Source organism: Cucurbita maxima, unplaced genomic scaffold (genome assembly GCF_002738345.1).
Source record: "Cucurbita maxima cultivar Rimu unplaced genomic scaffold, Cmax_1.0 Cma_Scf00001, whole genome shotgun sequence".
Classification (NCBI taxonomy): Eukaryota; Viridiplantae; Streptophyta; class Magnoliopsida; order Cucurbitales; family Cucurbitaceae; genus Cucurbita; species Cucurbita maxima.
In genome coordinates, this window is record NW_019272017.1 from 9,286,618 (window position 1) to 9,300,222 (window position 13,605).

Genomic DNA, 13,605 nt, shown 5'->3' on the forward strand with positions numbered 1-13,605 from the left:
TTTTTTACGTTGGTAGTCCAAACCAAGATCATTTGATGAAGGATTATTTATAGTAGATTTTAAAATTAGTTTAATAGTCAAATGACTATTTTCTCTCTTATTGGAACACTATATTTTCTCTCTTAGTTGCTAAAATTTTAAGTTCCATTCTCACCACTCTTTCTAGTCGAAGAATAAAGTATAACTGTTGTATGAGACTCAATTGGCGTAAAGCAGCACGTACATTTAACATATTATCAAAAGTCCTCCCTTGCAGGATTGGAATATATTTTTTGGGTTAAAAAGATAATATGGTCAGAGGTTGGAATATTTTTTTTTTTTAGATTCCTCCGTACCTCCTCCATCCACGACTTAATCATCTCCCTAGACTTAATTAAGATCACTTTAGCTCTTTTCATTTTAGAAAAAAACTAGAAAACATTACTTTATATGCTTAGCATTTCTAACCAAAACACAGAAAACTCGGTAGTTATGAGATATATATCATCTAACTTGATAACTACTTGGCTTCTGAAATTATTTGATATAGAATTTTTAGCCAAATTTTGAAATTGAAAACAATTTCTTAGAACTACCAGTAACAGATTTTGAAAACATAGTTAGATGTAAATAACACAAAAGAGCTTAGTTTTCAGTACTAAAAAATAATATAGCAACGAATGTTAGTTTAGATTTTTTCAAAGAAAATCAAACCAAAAAACAAGGGGCACTAAAGTTTGGGTAACTAGCTTCTTACGGAATCACATGGCAGATAGATGTACGGTGGCGATGAGTTAATGTCTTATAAAGAAGAGTCGAAAGTGAACTGATTCTACGATATCGTGTCGAGGAATTCAACTATATTTCTTTTCAGTTTAAATTTAGGTATATATAAAGCCATATTTTGTAATCTCTATATTAAACAAATCAATACTAAACCTTATGGCCTAATGGTTTATTACAGTTTAGTAATGGATATCACATAATCTGGATATATAGATCTAAACTTAGAGGTTCATATGAACTTGCAATGTATGTTCTTGTGGTTGCATTGGATAACTTTTGGGTGAATTGAGTTATCAGACGGTGAATTGGTACAGGATACGTTTTTAGAGGAAACGGAAAATATGACGGTCAGAACAGAAGAAAATCAGTGAAAAAGCAAGAAAAGGAGCCGTTTTAGGTACTGCGGTAATATGCAAATCATGTCATGCATCTTCCACGCACATAAAGTTTTGGTATTGGAAGCACAGCACAGTCCGAAAACAAAACAAATCATTTAAGCAGACATCATGAAAAAGACGTAGGGATAAGAGTGGACTGACCTTAACTTGAGATCGCAGCAGACCTCGCTACGACCCAGAAGATCATCATCAACTTATTTGGTTGGAGAACATCCCAATCTCGCATGGTGTTTTGAAGAGCTGAAAGTCCTGAAAGAGATTGTTTCCTCCTTCGATGTTTGGATGGTGAATTTGCATCTGCAATTCGATAGGGTGATGATGGCCATTGCCCCAGGATTGTGAATCTACTGAAGCGAAGGGCAAAGTTTGAATTCCTAAATTCATTGGCGACTGTGATATGGAGGGCTGGTTTGCATAGTTAGGGTTAACAAGACGATTAGGGTTGTCAGGAGCAAAAAGCCTTGCCTCGTATGGACCCTTTGTATCAGTTGACAGAAGAGAGAGAGCACGTTGGAGATCCTGTGCTGAATTCAGATTGGAAGGAATCACATATCCTTCTCAAACCAATAAACCATTCCAAAAATAAATATAATGGTATATGAAGGACTGATAGAGATTTTCTATTTCATGCAAGCAATCACAATATATTGAAGAAGATTTCAAAATTAGCCTCCATTTAAGATCAGGTTTATCCATGAAATAACATGGACTAAAAATATGTTTTTCACTCGCATGTTATTATTTACTGCATCACATTTTTAAAATTAGTCTCTATTTAAGATCACGTCTATGCATATAATATAGCATAAACTAAAAATATGTTTTTCACTCCCACGTTATTACTTGCGGCATGTATTTCAAGATTAGTCTCTATTTATGATCACGTCTATGCATGAAATAGCATAGACTAAAAGTATGTTTTTCACTCGCTCATTATTACTAGCATGATATTTAGATTAAACAAAACTGGCCCCCTCTAGGCAACAAGTCATCATTGAAGGAATGGACGAAAATTGAAAAGTATAAAAGGCGTGAGAACGAACCTGGATCAAGAATCTTGGTTGCAGCTCCTTTGAAGGGGACGGCCTTACTGGTATTATCGTGATAAGGCATAGCATGCACATAACACATCTCATCCTCAGACACGTTTAGCTGCCCAATCGAACCATATGTCGGTTCAGGCTTTGAAACATACTTGCCACATTGTGGGTGTCTGGAGCTGAATGCAGACTCCCATGCTGACTTTTCATTAGGTGTAGGATAGATGAGTGATAATTTATCAGAGAAAATGTCAATCTGCCGGTTCTCTGCGAAGGTCACAATATAAACGCTGATCAATATGCTGATGAGTAATGAGTTACAGAAATACAGTCCAGTCCTTGAATTTTAAAGATATCTGGCTGCCAACTATCAGGTTAGTTAAATGGAGGCTGTTCGCTTGGCATGTTTATTGGACGGGTCATGAGCAATAAAAAGTTCACAGCCATCATTCTGTTGCAGACTTGAAATAAGAAAAGATTGTTCGTGAAAATGTCATACCAAAATCCCAAGAAGACAGCCTTGCGGGATTCAAACCGACAACCTTTGATTGTGGCTTACGTCGTCGAGCATTATGATTGGAGAGACGCCTACGGCAGCTTCGTTTCTTCCCATCAAACTCAGATATGCTGTGAAACCTTCGACAATGCAAATGTAATTATTATTATTCATGATGAATTTAAATCAGGCCTACTTTTGGAGACATATAATAGCCACAAATATCCAATACACACAACAGATTAGAGTGCTAATGAGAAAAAAAAAAAAAAAAAAAAAATNAACAGATTAGAGTGCTAATGAAAAAAAAAAAAAAAAAAAAAAAGTATTTATGTAAATTTTAATGTCAAGGGGTTTACCTACTACATTGTTGACAAAACCGACGCTCAAAGCCTCCAATGATGACCTTAGGAGATTTGGAGTGACTTTCACAAACTCTATGTTTGCGATAATAATCTTTAACATTTGAAATATCCATATTACAACCTTCAACTTGGCAGTGAGCGGATGGTGTATTCTGGCACCTTTTCCGAGTAGCACGGGATTCCACCATCAAAGCAGATGGCTTTGTAAGATTTACAGCACTAGCATTTTCAAAGTATGCCTGCTTACCAAGCTTCAGACTAAGCATTGGCTCGCAGGAGCAGGTTGAAGTCTCCGGTGTTCCATAGGTGCTGACCACTTCAGCCTCAACAAATTCTTTTTTATTGCAAGAATCTTCTAAAGTTGGCTCAAACCCCTCAAGCGTGAATTTGGTAGTTCTACTTTTCTCAAAAAACGAGGAATTGGTGGAAACTGATTTTGAGATTTTCGGAGAAGTTTGCCCCAACTTGAAAAAAGGACCACCAGTAGTTCTGTCATCTCCAGCTGAATTGGAAGGTCCAGAGTTAATTCCATGTTTAGTTTGAAAGAAAGTTGGATGTAATACATCGCTATGTTCAGAATAGCTGGGATTAAGTACAGTTAAGTTGTCCCAGTCCCATTGTAAAGGGGGTCTTGCATTCCACTCCATCAATTACAAATGGCTGCGGGAAACGTCTCATGCATGCACCTTTTTCCTATCAGGCAATCGTAAACTCAGCATTGACTGAAATTTTGAAGGAAAAAAAAAAGAAAAAGAATATAAAATCCAATTGCATCACAAGAAATAGTGGAGGACGTAGTACTAAACTTACTGACAGAACATAAATACTATAACTGAGCCAGAAGGCTTAGAAAGATCAAGAGTAAAATGCAGGCAATCAAGAAGTAGCAGAACGTTGAAATAAATGACAAAGAAAAAGTTGAATTTAGATTATTTATTGATGTGCGTGTACTAAATATTCTTTCTTAAAATCAACGTGCGTGAGGTACTTCTCTCAAACGTGCAGGGATCAATACAGTTGTCGGCCACATCGAAGGAGACCACAGAAGACAGGCACAAAAGCAAAAAGATGGGTCAGAAATGGGGAATGCTTACCTCGAATATATTTCTTTTAATGTATATTTAATTTCACTAAAAAAATAACACCTGGTGCGATTATATGCTACCACAGTAGTTGACAGTACTTTCTAATCTCCTCTAAGAATGGCCACATAAGCATACAGAAGTACGATTATCGTGTTCAAAATTTTAAATTAAAAAGCACTGGGAACTTCCCTTTAAGGCTTGTTATAATTGTTCAGATACTTACCTTGCACTGTTAATTGCTTTAAAACGTCTTACAATTACCTGAATATCTGTGGTACTGCTTTTCTTAAACTCTACACTTATTCCTTGCATTCATGGATACCTCCTTGTTCTGAGGCTCAGAACTACCTAAGGACAGCATGGATTATGATCGGGATCACTTTCACGAGACTACCTAATTCAGTTGTAGCAAAGGCCGACTGACCTTGTATAATGGAAACATGAGAAGAACTGAGTTTGTGTTACAAACAAATTCGCGAAAATTCTGGACCAGAAAATTCGTATTATAGAAATGGAACTACTGATACGTAATAGTGTTATAGTTCAGCCTAGCAATGGAAGGTAAGTTAGAATATTAGCACCTCAGGTTATCAAGAAAGCCAAGTTTCAATCCGAACCGACCACGCTCCTTTGGTATTTCTCGGATAATTGGAGAGAAACTAAATGAAGGATGATGAGAAGACATACATTGTGCGGTATCGATATTGAATGTTTTCAAGATTTAAGTAAAGACTATCCAAAATTAACCACAAATTCTACAACAACATCCAGCAGCAGCAGATATAATAAATAATCAGCGAAGTAACTTCAACTATAGCACCACAAAAACGGAGAAATCATATAATCATCATTTCCTAAGCCTCCTAATCCCTTCACAGTGTATAATCATCATTTCCTAAGCCTCCTAATCCCTTCACAGGGTATAAACTATCCATCACAAAAGGAAATCGAGGAAAGAAACGAAGGATCAGATTTACTCAATTTCGATAAAACGAACATCAGAAAACAAACTAGAAATCATACGGAAACCATATCGGAAGGACTCCAGCGGAAACATCACAACAACAGTAAACTCGATTCAGCTATTACAGAGGAGTGAGATTTGCAGAGATTACCGCGGAAGGAATTCGAGTTGCGGGGCTTCAGCTTGGTTTCCGTTATCAAATCATCTCCTTTTCTTCAATCTTCAGAGGATGTTGTGTTATGGTGGAGAATTGCACGTACAACTCCACTGGCAAAAAGCTCACGCTTATCACACGCTCCGCGGCCTGCCTTTTCTGCGTTTGCTTTTCGGTTTCACCCGCGACTTGATTCCTCACTCCTAATTTATACTGACGACAAAATGTTTTGGGCCCGACCCGAACCGGCCCATAATTGGTTCAGACAATAACCAAGTCAGACACGTTTCGATATTTTATTACCAAACCAAGCTACCCTTAAATGTACCAGCAACTTAAAAGATATTGACATTGTTTTAGGCACAATTTGGAGAGGTTGGCCATTCCGAGTGGGATTGTTCTTCCTACTTTTTATTATTATTATTATTACTATTTTATTTATTTTGTGGTCATATATAGGTTCAGTTGAAACATTTTTTAGACCAAGAAGTGTGACTGAGCCATTGTCTCAAACAAATACTTCTAGTTGGGTTGTAAATTTTTTGGACAAATCCTATTTTGGGTTGGTTAGATAGGTGAATCCAACCCCTAATAAATTTCGTAACTCAACTCTCTATATTTTGTTAATTATTTTAAAAAAATCTTATTTATCCCGGCTCAAATATTCCTAATCTTTATAATGATTCTTGTGAGTGTATTCCTGAGTTGGTATGGTCTAGAACTAATTTTTAATTTTACCCAATCCAAACCGAAAAGAAAATCTAATCCAATTCCATAGTCTAACTTAATTGGATACCTTAATTTTATATTAAAAAAGAAAATATATTTAACAATTTTTTTTTAGAGAAATGTGTTTGCAGTTTTAGTCGTTAATTTTAGATTTGGTCTTTTTTTGTAAGGCGTACAAATAATCAATTTAGTGTTTATACGTTAAAAAGTATTAAAAAGTTTTTCATTATTGGTAAAAACTTTAAGTGGATTGGGTTCTTTTTCTATCTGTATCGAATAGAACATGCTTTAGCCAAATTTTCATCATATAAAACCTAGTTTATTTAGATCGAAAAAATCGTACGATTTTATGAAACCGTATACTATAACTCGAATCCGTAGTCAATCCTATTTACGATAGGAATAGTTGACAATTGAATCCAATCTTGCCCATTAATTTCAGTTTTTCAGTTTCATATCCGTAATAGTGCAAAAATAAGGTAAGTCCCACAAATTTGGGTTTCACCCTCAAATTCAATGTCTCAGCCCGTGTACATCCCTATGAGGACCTTTAACCATACAAATCAAGTTTCTTATCATAACAACATCATGAACTAAAGCTTGCATTCACACCCAATAATGAATTTTCATCATATGGGTTACAAGTTGCATACGTGATATCGTCGACTATAGGTTCCATTAAAATGACCTTCTGTATGGTGAATACAAGAAAGATTGTTCAGATCGAGCTAGGCTAAATTCCAACTGCAGCATCATTGCTTTTTTTGTCGCAACCTTTAAAATTTTCCATCATTTCGTCATTATCTCTATGGACATTTCTGAAAAAATGAGACCTCGACATTACCGTCACAGAGACATTTTAAACCTTGGCTAAAGTTCAGAACAATTTTCATATTGTTCTGTTCATTGTTGGCTGTATAATAAACGTTTAACTAAAGTTCATGAAACAAACCAATACATCATTTTATGATTAAATGCTGAATGGGAATAATATGGAACTACAAAAGCTGAGCAAGTGCCTATGTTGCATCTAATATCAAGTGTACTATACATAAAACATAAACAAATGGCAGTTTGCTATCCCTGATAACTATTTTAAACCAGTGAATCACTATTCATACCATGTGTTCTGAAGAATTCATTTCTGTTCATGTATTGGAATCACTACAAGCATTTGAATTGTCAAAGCAAATTTTTTAGAACTCCCAAAAATGGAGACCGTAGCCTGAACAACCACAATAACATTTCTACTTAAGAGTTCATGGTAAACCTATTATTGTTTACAAAGGCCGAGGAATTCATTATTTTTACAGAGCCACAAGGCGGTATAAAAGTAAAACTCACTGGTTCTTTTCCTTCGACATTGGCGTCTTCATTGTCCTGGTCTCCAGAATGCCAATGCAAACAAGTTTATTGCAAGGCTACACGTTCGAATCCTTGTTGTCTTTCTGCGCTTCAAACTGGTCTATGGCTACTTGCAGTTCATCGGAGCCTCCAACAGCTCTCATTGTGTAGAAATAAACCCCAAACACGAAGGCAGTTAAACCACCAGCAACAACAATATTCTTTGTCTTCGGTGCAAGGCCCCTAAGTCCCAAAAGTCCAGCCATTTAGCAGGCAAAGACACGGATGTTTTGTTATGCTTTTAACACTGCAAGCATGTCGATATTATACCAATTAGACTATTATCCAGTGGCAATATAATGGTTTTCACACGAACAAGTCTTGCAAAGACAAATAATGAATGATAGTACTAAAAATCAAGGGCTATTGCTTGCTGGGAGAAGCTAATCAGGAAAATACACTCCACGCTTAATCAAGTTATACAAAAGGGGAGAAAGCGACTATTAAAGTATGTTAGGAGACATCTCCAAGAAAACCACTGAAAATAAATGACTTTGGGTGCTTTAGTTTGGAATACCTGTTCATCCAGTTCAGTTTAGTTGTAGCAGATACAGTTAGCTGGCAATATTTCAGCAAGTTCTAGTTTGTTAGACCATTAAGCAACACTTGGTAAGCCCACAGCTACGTATTATGAGTACACGAGATTTTTTAAAATGTGATCTTTCCATTAATATGTCTGCTTTCTTAAGATGGTAGCAGAGCATTAAAAGCTCATCTAAGTGAAGGAAAGGGTAGCCATGTCCACCTCAAGATCCCAAATGGTTACAAATTGTCTGGAAGCATTAAACCCTGGCAGAATAAATGGATTCCACTTCGAATGGTACATCTATATTTATAAACAACTTCCTGAGAAATTTGTGACATCCAGCATTGCCAACTAAGTTCTTCATCTACAGTTGCAAGGCATAAACGGATATTTAAAATCAAGAGATATCCAGATGGGGCAGTAGTTCATTAAAAGGTCAAGTTAATGGCCTGGATGTAGATCATAGTGAAGCCTTTAGTATTGAGTTCTTCTCATGATCAAACTAGGATGGTTCTCACTGTTGCTCTTGCTTACTGGTTGGACACTACAAAAATAGGTTACTGCTGATGTCCCACATGAAACAGGGTCCAGGTTTGGGTTCTTCTCATGATCACACTCATGTGCATAAACTTCATACAGCGGCATCTAAGACCTGGTTTAATATACCATGTATTTTTCTTCTTACTATGGGTTGGAACTCAAAGACACCGATGTACAGCCCAACTATAGAATAGATGTTGTTCAAGTAAAGTTCTTTCTGTGGGATTCTGGAATTTAAATGTTATTGTTGACCACTCACAATTATATAGGACAATAGGTTCACAGATTTGGATTGTTACTGCATTCTTCTACAGGATTATATTAAATATTAATATATTATTGTAACAGAAATTTTCTTAACAGTACGGATGCAATTGTCAATTGCCAAGTGGGTTGATTGAACACGGCATGAAACCAACCTATTCCAGAAAACCAAACTACGTGCCAGATGAAAACCAATCAATATCTACCAAACTGACTCAATTATCAAAACCATATTAAATCGACCAAAACCAACCAATATGATCAGAACTGGACCAACTTATCTTTAGTACCAAAATTTATCAAATCAAACCTATTGACATGATTCATTATTACTAAGGAATGAATACAAGGCATACAACAAAACAAACCCATAAAAGAGAGCAGCCTAAAGAGAGGGACTCCGATCAAAGCATATAAAGACCAAGCCAATTGACATGTGTTGCTCAAACCTTTTGGTTGATTATTTAAATTTCGCTTTACAGCTTTGCACTTAGAATCCTTGGCACTCTGAGCTACTTTCTAGGATTCGAGTTGACTTCTTTTCTTAGTGGTAGATAATTACTAAGAAAGCATTTTCCAATCCTATTACAGCTTCCATGGTGCGTAGTTCCCATTACCAGCAGTAAAGGGCAATGGTTAATTCTTGGATGGTAGGCTTGTTAAACACTTACCACTTTATCAGCAATGGGAAGCGTTAAAACGAACTTTATGTTAGCTCAATGGCACTATTGATTGTGCCTCTATCTAAACCTTCCTTGGCAAATATTTATGAGTTCACAAATGTTGACTGGGGTCTAATCCAAATGATCGAAAGTCCTCTCCTAACAACAAACACTCCCAGTCTGGCAGTTAGGCTGAAATTGGGATTCCTGCTTGCGCCACTGCTGAGTCAAGTTTGATTGCAATTCTTGACGCGTGAGCGGTATATTTTTCCAGTATCAGTGTTCTGTAATTTACTGTGATTTGAGTTCTGCACCTTCGTGCTAATCTGGTGCAACACTCATGGTTTAAACACATCCTACCGATTCAAAAGTTGCTAGTATTTCTACCAAGTCCCAGTCAACTCAAAACTTCAATAGAATTTGGTCCAGCTCCATCCTCTCTTTCTCCTAAAGAAGCATTTGCATGGAGGAGTATATCATACTGGTTTGGTTGTGTAGTGATCTAGCTAGAATTTTCATTTCCTGTGTATTATTTACCATCAATAATAACTAATAATAATGATGAAAGAAGACTAAGCTCTACGCCATGACTAGTAATTACCATTGAGAAATCATAAAGCAAAAAAGAATTTACAAATTGCATCACGAATCATTTAACAGGTTAACCTCCACCAATTCGAACAAAATAATTACTTCAATCTTTATAAACGATCGAGGAACGCAAACACGCAATAGTTCATGAAACGATCATTATAAAAAATGGAGAGAGTTGAAGAAATGAACCTTGAAGATTAGCACAAAATCAAAAACCCTAATGGTACCCGCTTCGACTGGTTTTGCTCAGCTGCCGCCTGAGAGTCCTGACGTGCAGATCGGACGACCACAATACGTCAGAGCCGCGAGGTTTAAAAATTTGAAGCTTGAAGCTATTGGGCCACGTTAAATGATGGGCCTTCCATCACCCAAATATGCCCATTAGAGGTAATTCTTAATTTGTTTTTTTTTTTTAATTTTAAAAATTATTTTAAATGTATTAAAGATTCTCAATTATTTTCTTTCATACAAATAATTTTTTAAAACATAACAAAAAGTTTATCAATTATTAAATTATAAAATATTTATAAACTATTTGTCATCATCAAATATTTTATTAATCGCATTAATTTTTCTTCCGCCTTTGTTTATATTATAATCAATCAACAATTTATTTTAATTAAAATATTAATTATTAAATCTAAGTTGTCCTTTTCAAAAGGTGCAAGAATAGATATTAGATTAAATAGAGTTTATATGGTTGGATGATGAAAGTCTCACCTCCGCTAATTTAGGGAATGATCATGAGTTTATAAGTGAGTAATACAAACTCCATTGGTATGAGATCTTTTGGGAAGCCCAAAGCAAAGCTATGAGAGAACTTATGTTCAAAGTAGACAATATCATACCATTGTGGAGGCTCACTCGATCCCTCGATCCAGATGAACACAAAGAACGGAGAGAGAAAATGCAAGGAGAACTCTAACTAAAGGTTTTAGATTGATGTCATGTACCGTAAATGTTTTGTATTGATGACTTCAGTCATGTACAACAATAGAGGATACAAAAGAATACAAAATCATGTACAGATAATATGGAAAGTACATTTTTACTTTGTAAGTTCTCATATATATTTGGTTTACCTCAGTTTAACCGATATAACTATCTGTTATATATAACTATCTATCATATATATAGTTTTATCCTATATAACTTTTTACTATATAGCTATTTACTATTTATAGCTTTTTACTTACTTTATGATATGGAAAAAAATAATATATCAGATAAGCTCGTTATTTTATTATAATATGTTTAAAAATGCATTTTTAATAAGTATCATCAATAAAATAATATTTATTTAAAAAAAATGTTGTTGATATTAACTTCTTGATGTAAATTTGAAATAAAAAAAAAAAACAAATTAATAACTTATATTAAATTATATTTATTTTTAAGTCAATTTATTTTGGCGCGAACATTTATACAAGAATATCAATCCCTTTTATTTATTTATTAAGAGCCAAAGATTTTATTTACGTATCACATATCGGTATCATCCATATATAAATGTAATATAATTTAATAAATATATAAGTACTTTGTCAGGTGAACTTATCTCTAAAATAAATAGATTGTTTAAGCTCATCCAATAAATCTGACGTGGATAGTGGTTTGTTTATTTGCATAATTTGAATTTATTTACCAAATTTAAAAGCATGATAGTATAAGTTCCATACTAGTAGATATTGTCGTTTTGGCTTGTTATGTATCGTCGTCAGCCTTACAGTTTTAAAACACATCTTCTAGGGATAGCTTTCCATAGCCTTATAAAAAAATGTTCATTCCCCTCTCCAACAAATGTGAGATCTCACTCTTATTAGTTGGCGAGAGTAACAAAACATTTCTTATAAGAGTGTGGAAACTTCTCCCTAGTAGATACGTTTTGAAGCCATGATGAGCTTGGGATGTTACACGTAACGTTTCATGTCTTGGCTTTGATACTTGATGACCACGCACTACATCCCCTGCCACATAATCACATTACTTACTTGTTTTGAACTAATTCAAACAGACCATATGATATGAACCAAGAGACATCAATCAGACAATATGCTTCAATGAAGATGTGAAAAAAATATTGTTGAAATTATCAAAAGATATTTCAATTCATGCCACATTGAAGAAGAATGAAGTTTCATGTGATAAATTTTGGGTGAATTACAATTTAGAGTTATTGTATTTCATTAATGTATTTTAAGAGTTTTTATTTACTTTGGTTACAATTACATAATGGTTAATTATGGTCATTAAGTATGAATGTAACAATTCTTGGAATGCCTTTAATAGTTTCATTTTTTAGGCTATATAAAGTCATGTATATTGTATTTGTAAGTAGACTTGGAAAATATAGTAAAAGAAGCATTTGATGCTTCTTTAGCCAATGACTAAGTTTCTTTTCAATTTTATTTAGTTTAGGTTGCATATAGAATCATTCAAGCTCGACATGATCAATTTTACTTGTGGAGTGATTCGAATCTCAAGTAAGTGTTCTTGCTTTGATATTTGATCAACAAGAATCATTTAAGCTAGACATGATCGATCTTACTTATGAAGTGATTCGAATCTCAAACAATGTTCTTGCTTTGTAGTGGTTCCTTATCTTATCACCATAACTCGAGATATTCATTTACTCCACGGATATCCGCCTCAAATGGGGCGAGAAATCTTCACTTAAATGAGAAATACGAGTAACATAAAGATATAATTAAAATATTAGAAGGATTGGTCCATGTGAACCAAAATATTGGCCACGAGCGACATCACCCATCTTATTTAATTTTGTAATTCACACCGCACCCAATAATATTTATATCTAAGTGCCACCTTTCTTTCCCCTGTTCTTAGGCTCTTCTATGGACCTCTATTATTCAACGGTTTGCAGAGAGTTGACTTTTCTTTTTCTTTTTATTTTTATTTTTCTTTTTCAACCGTAAAAATATGTCCAGAATCAAATAATGGTATTTATTAGTGTATGCTAAATGTTATCCAAATTTCATATAAATAAAATTTATTATAGATAATTAACTAATATACTTTATATTTTAATATAATTTTCATTTACAAATAAGTATATATAAAATTTTAGGTTTTTGAATTTGTTTAGCCATTAATATTAACAATTATTTTTAAATAAATAATTTTAATAAATTCTAAAAAAAAATTAAAAATAAACCAACCCAACTCGACTGAACTCTACTTATCTACAATGCAGGCTGTGAGATGGGAGATGGGTTTGTGTTGTCGGACTATTTTTTTTAATTATTTAAAAAAAAATTACTACAAGTTATATTAATAATTCAAATCTCGTAAAACTCAAATATTAAACATTTACAAGCTACAATGCATTACAAACATCGATTACAAATGTTTAATATTTTTTATTTTCATAATAATTTTAAAAGAAGGGTTGAGTTGTAACCCTAATTTAGAGTCGGTCGAGTTGATCCGACAAAATAATGTCAACCTACGAAATGACCCGAATTCAATTTCTTGAAAATTCAACCTAACTCAAATTGAAAAAAAAAAAAAAAAATCTAACCCAACCCTGAGTTAAGTAGTCCACCTTAATCACATTCTTAGATCATTTAAATTAAATCCCTAATTTAACTCAATAGAA

The 13,605-nt window shown here is 34.2% G+C and overlaps 2 protein-coding genes across 8 annotated transcripts; both read right to left on the minus strand.

Annotated features, from left to right (window-relative positions):
* Nucleotides 1-1,037: 1,037 nt before the first annotated feature.
* LOC111492685 (squamosa promoter-binding-like protein 12) lies at nucleotides 1,038-5,445 on the minus strand. Of its 7 annotated transcripts, XM_023142136.1 has the most exons (6): nucleotides 5,265-5,445; nucleotides 3,633-3,757; nucleotides 3,059-3,566; nucleotides 2,703-2,839; nucleotides 2,207-2,470; nucleotides 1,038-1,720 (listed from the first exon to the last, which is right to left on the minus strand). In XM_023142136.1, exons 2-6 carry the CDS (start codon nucleotides 3,709-3,711, stop codon nucleotides 1,353-1,355), a joined length of 1,356 nt encoding a protein of 451 aa, XP_022997904.1. In that variant the 5' UTR covers nucleotides 3,712-3,757; nucleotides 5,265-5,445; the 3' UTR covers nucleotides 1,038-1,352. The 7 variants fall into 7 exon arrangements, with proteins under 7 accessions (XP_022997904.1, XP_022997868.1, XP_022997885.1 ...); XM_023142100.1 differs by having other exon boundaries at nucleotides 3,059-3,750; XM_023142117.1 differs by having other exon boundaries at nucleotides 1,038-1,687; nucleotides 3,059-3,757.
* Nucleotides 5,446-7,083: 1,638 nt separating this feature from the next.
* LOC111493381 lies at nucleotides 7,084-7,647 on the minus strand. Its single transcript, XM_023143075.1, has one exon. It carries the CDS (start codon nucleotides 7,604-7,606, stop codon nucleotides 7,418-7,420), a length of 189 nt encoding a protein of 62 aa, XP_022998843.1. The 5' UTR covers nucleotides 7,607-7,647; the 3' UTR covers nucleotides 7,084-7,417.
* Between the last annotated feature and the right edge of the window lie 5,958 nt (nucleotides 7,648-13,605).

What these genes read in the sequence shown, in the direction of transcription:
- LOC111492685 (XM_023142100.1), bottom strand. Translation starts at nt 3,711, where the DNA reads ATGGAGTGGAATGCAAGACCCCCTTTACAATGGGACTGGGACAACTTA. An exon ending in TTTTGTCAACAATGTAGTAG is followed by an intron (nt 2,840 to 3,058) that starts GTAAACCCCTTG and finishes GCATTGTCGAAG; the next exon opens with GTTTCACAGCATATCTGAGT. An exon ending in AACCAAGATTCTTGATCCAG is followed by an intron (nt 1,721 to 2,206) that starts GTTCGTTCTCAC and finishes TATTGGTTTGAG; the next exon opens with AAGGATATGTGATTCCTTCC.
- LOC111493381 (XM_023143075.1), bottom strand. Translation starts at nt 7,606, where the DNA reads ATGGCTGGACTTTTGGGACTTAGGGGCCTTGCACCGAAGACAAAGAAT.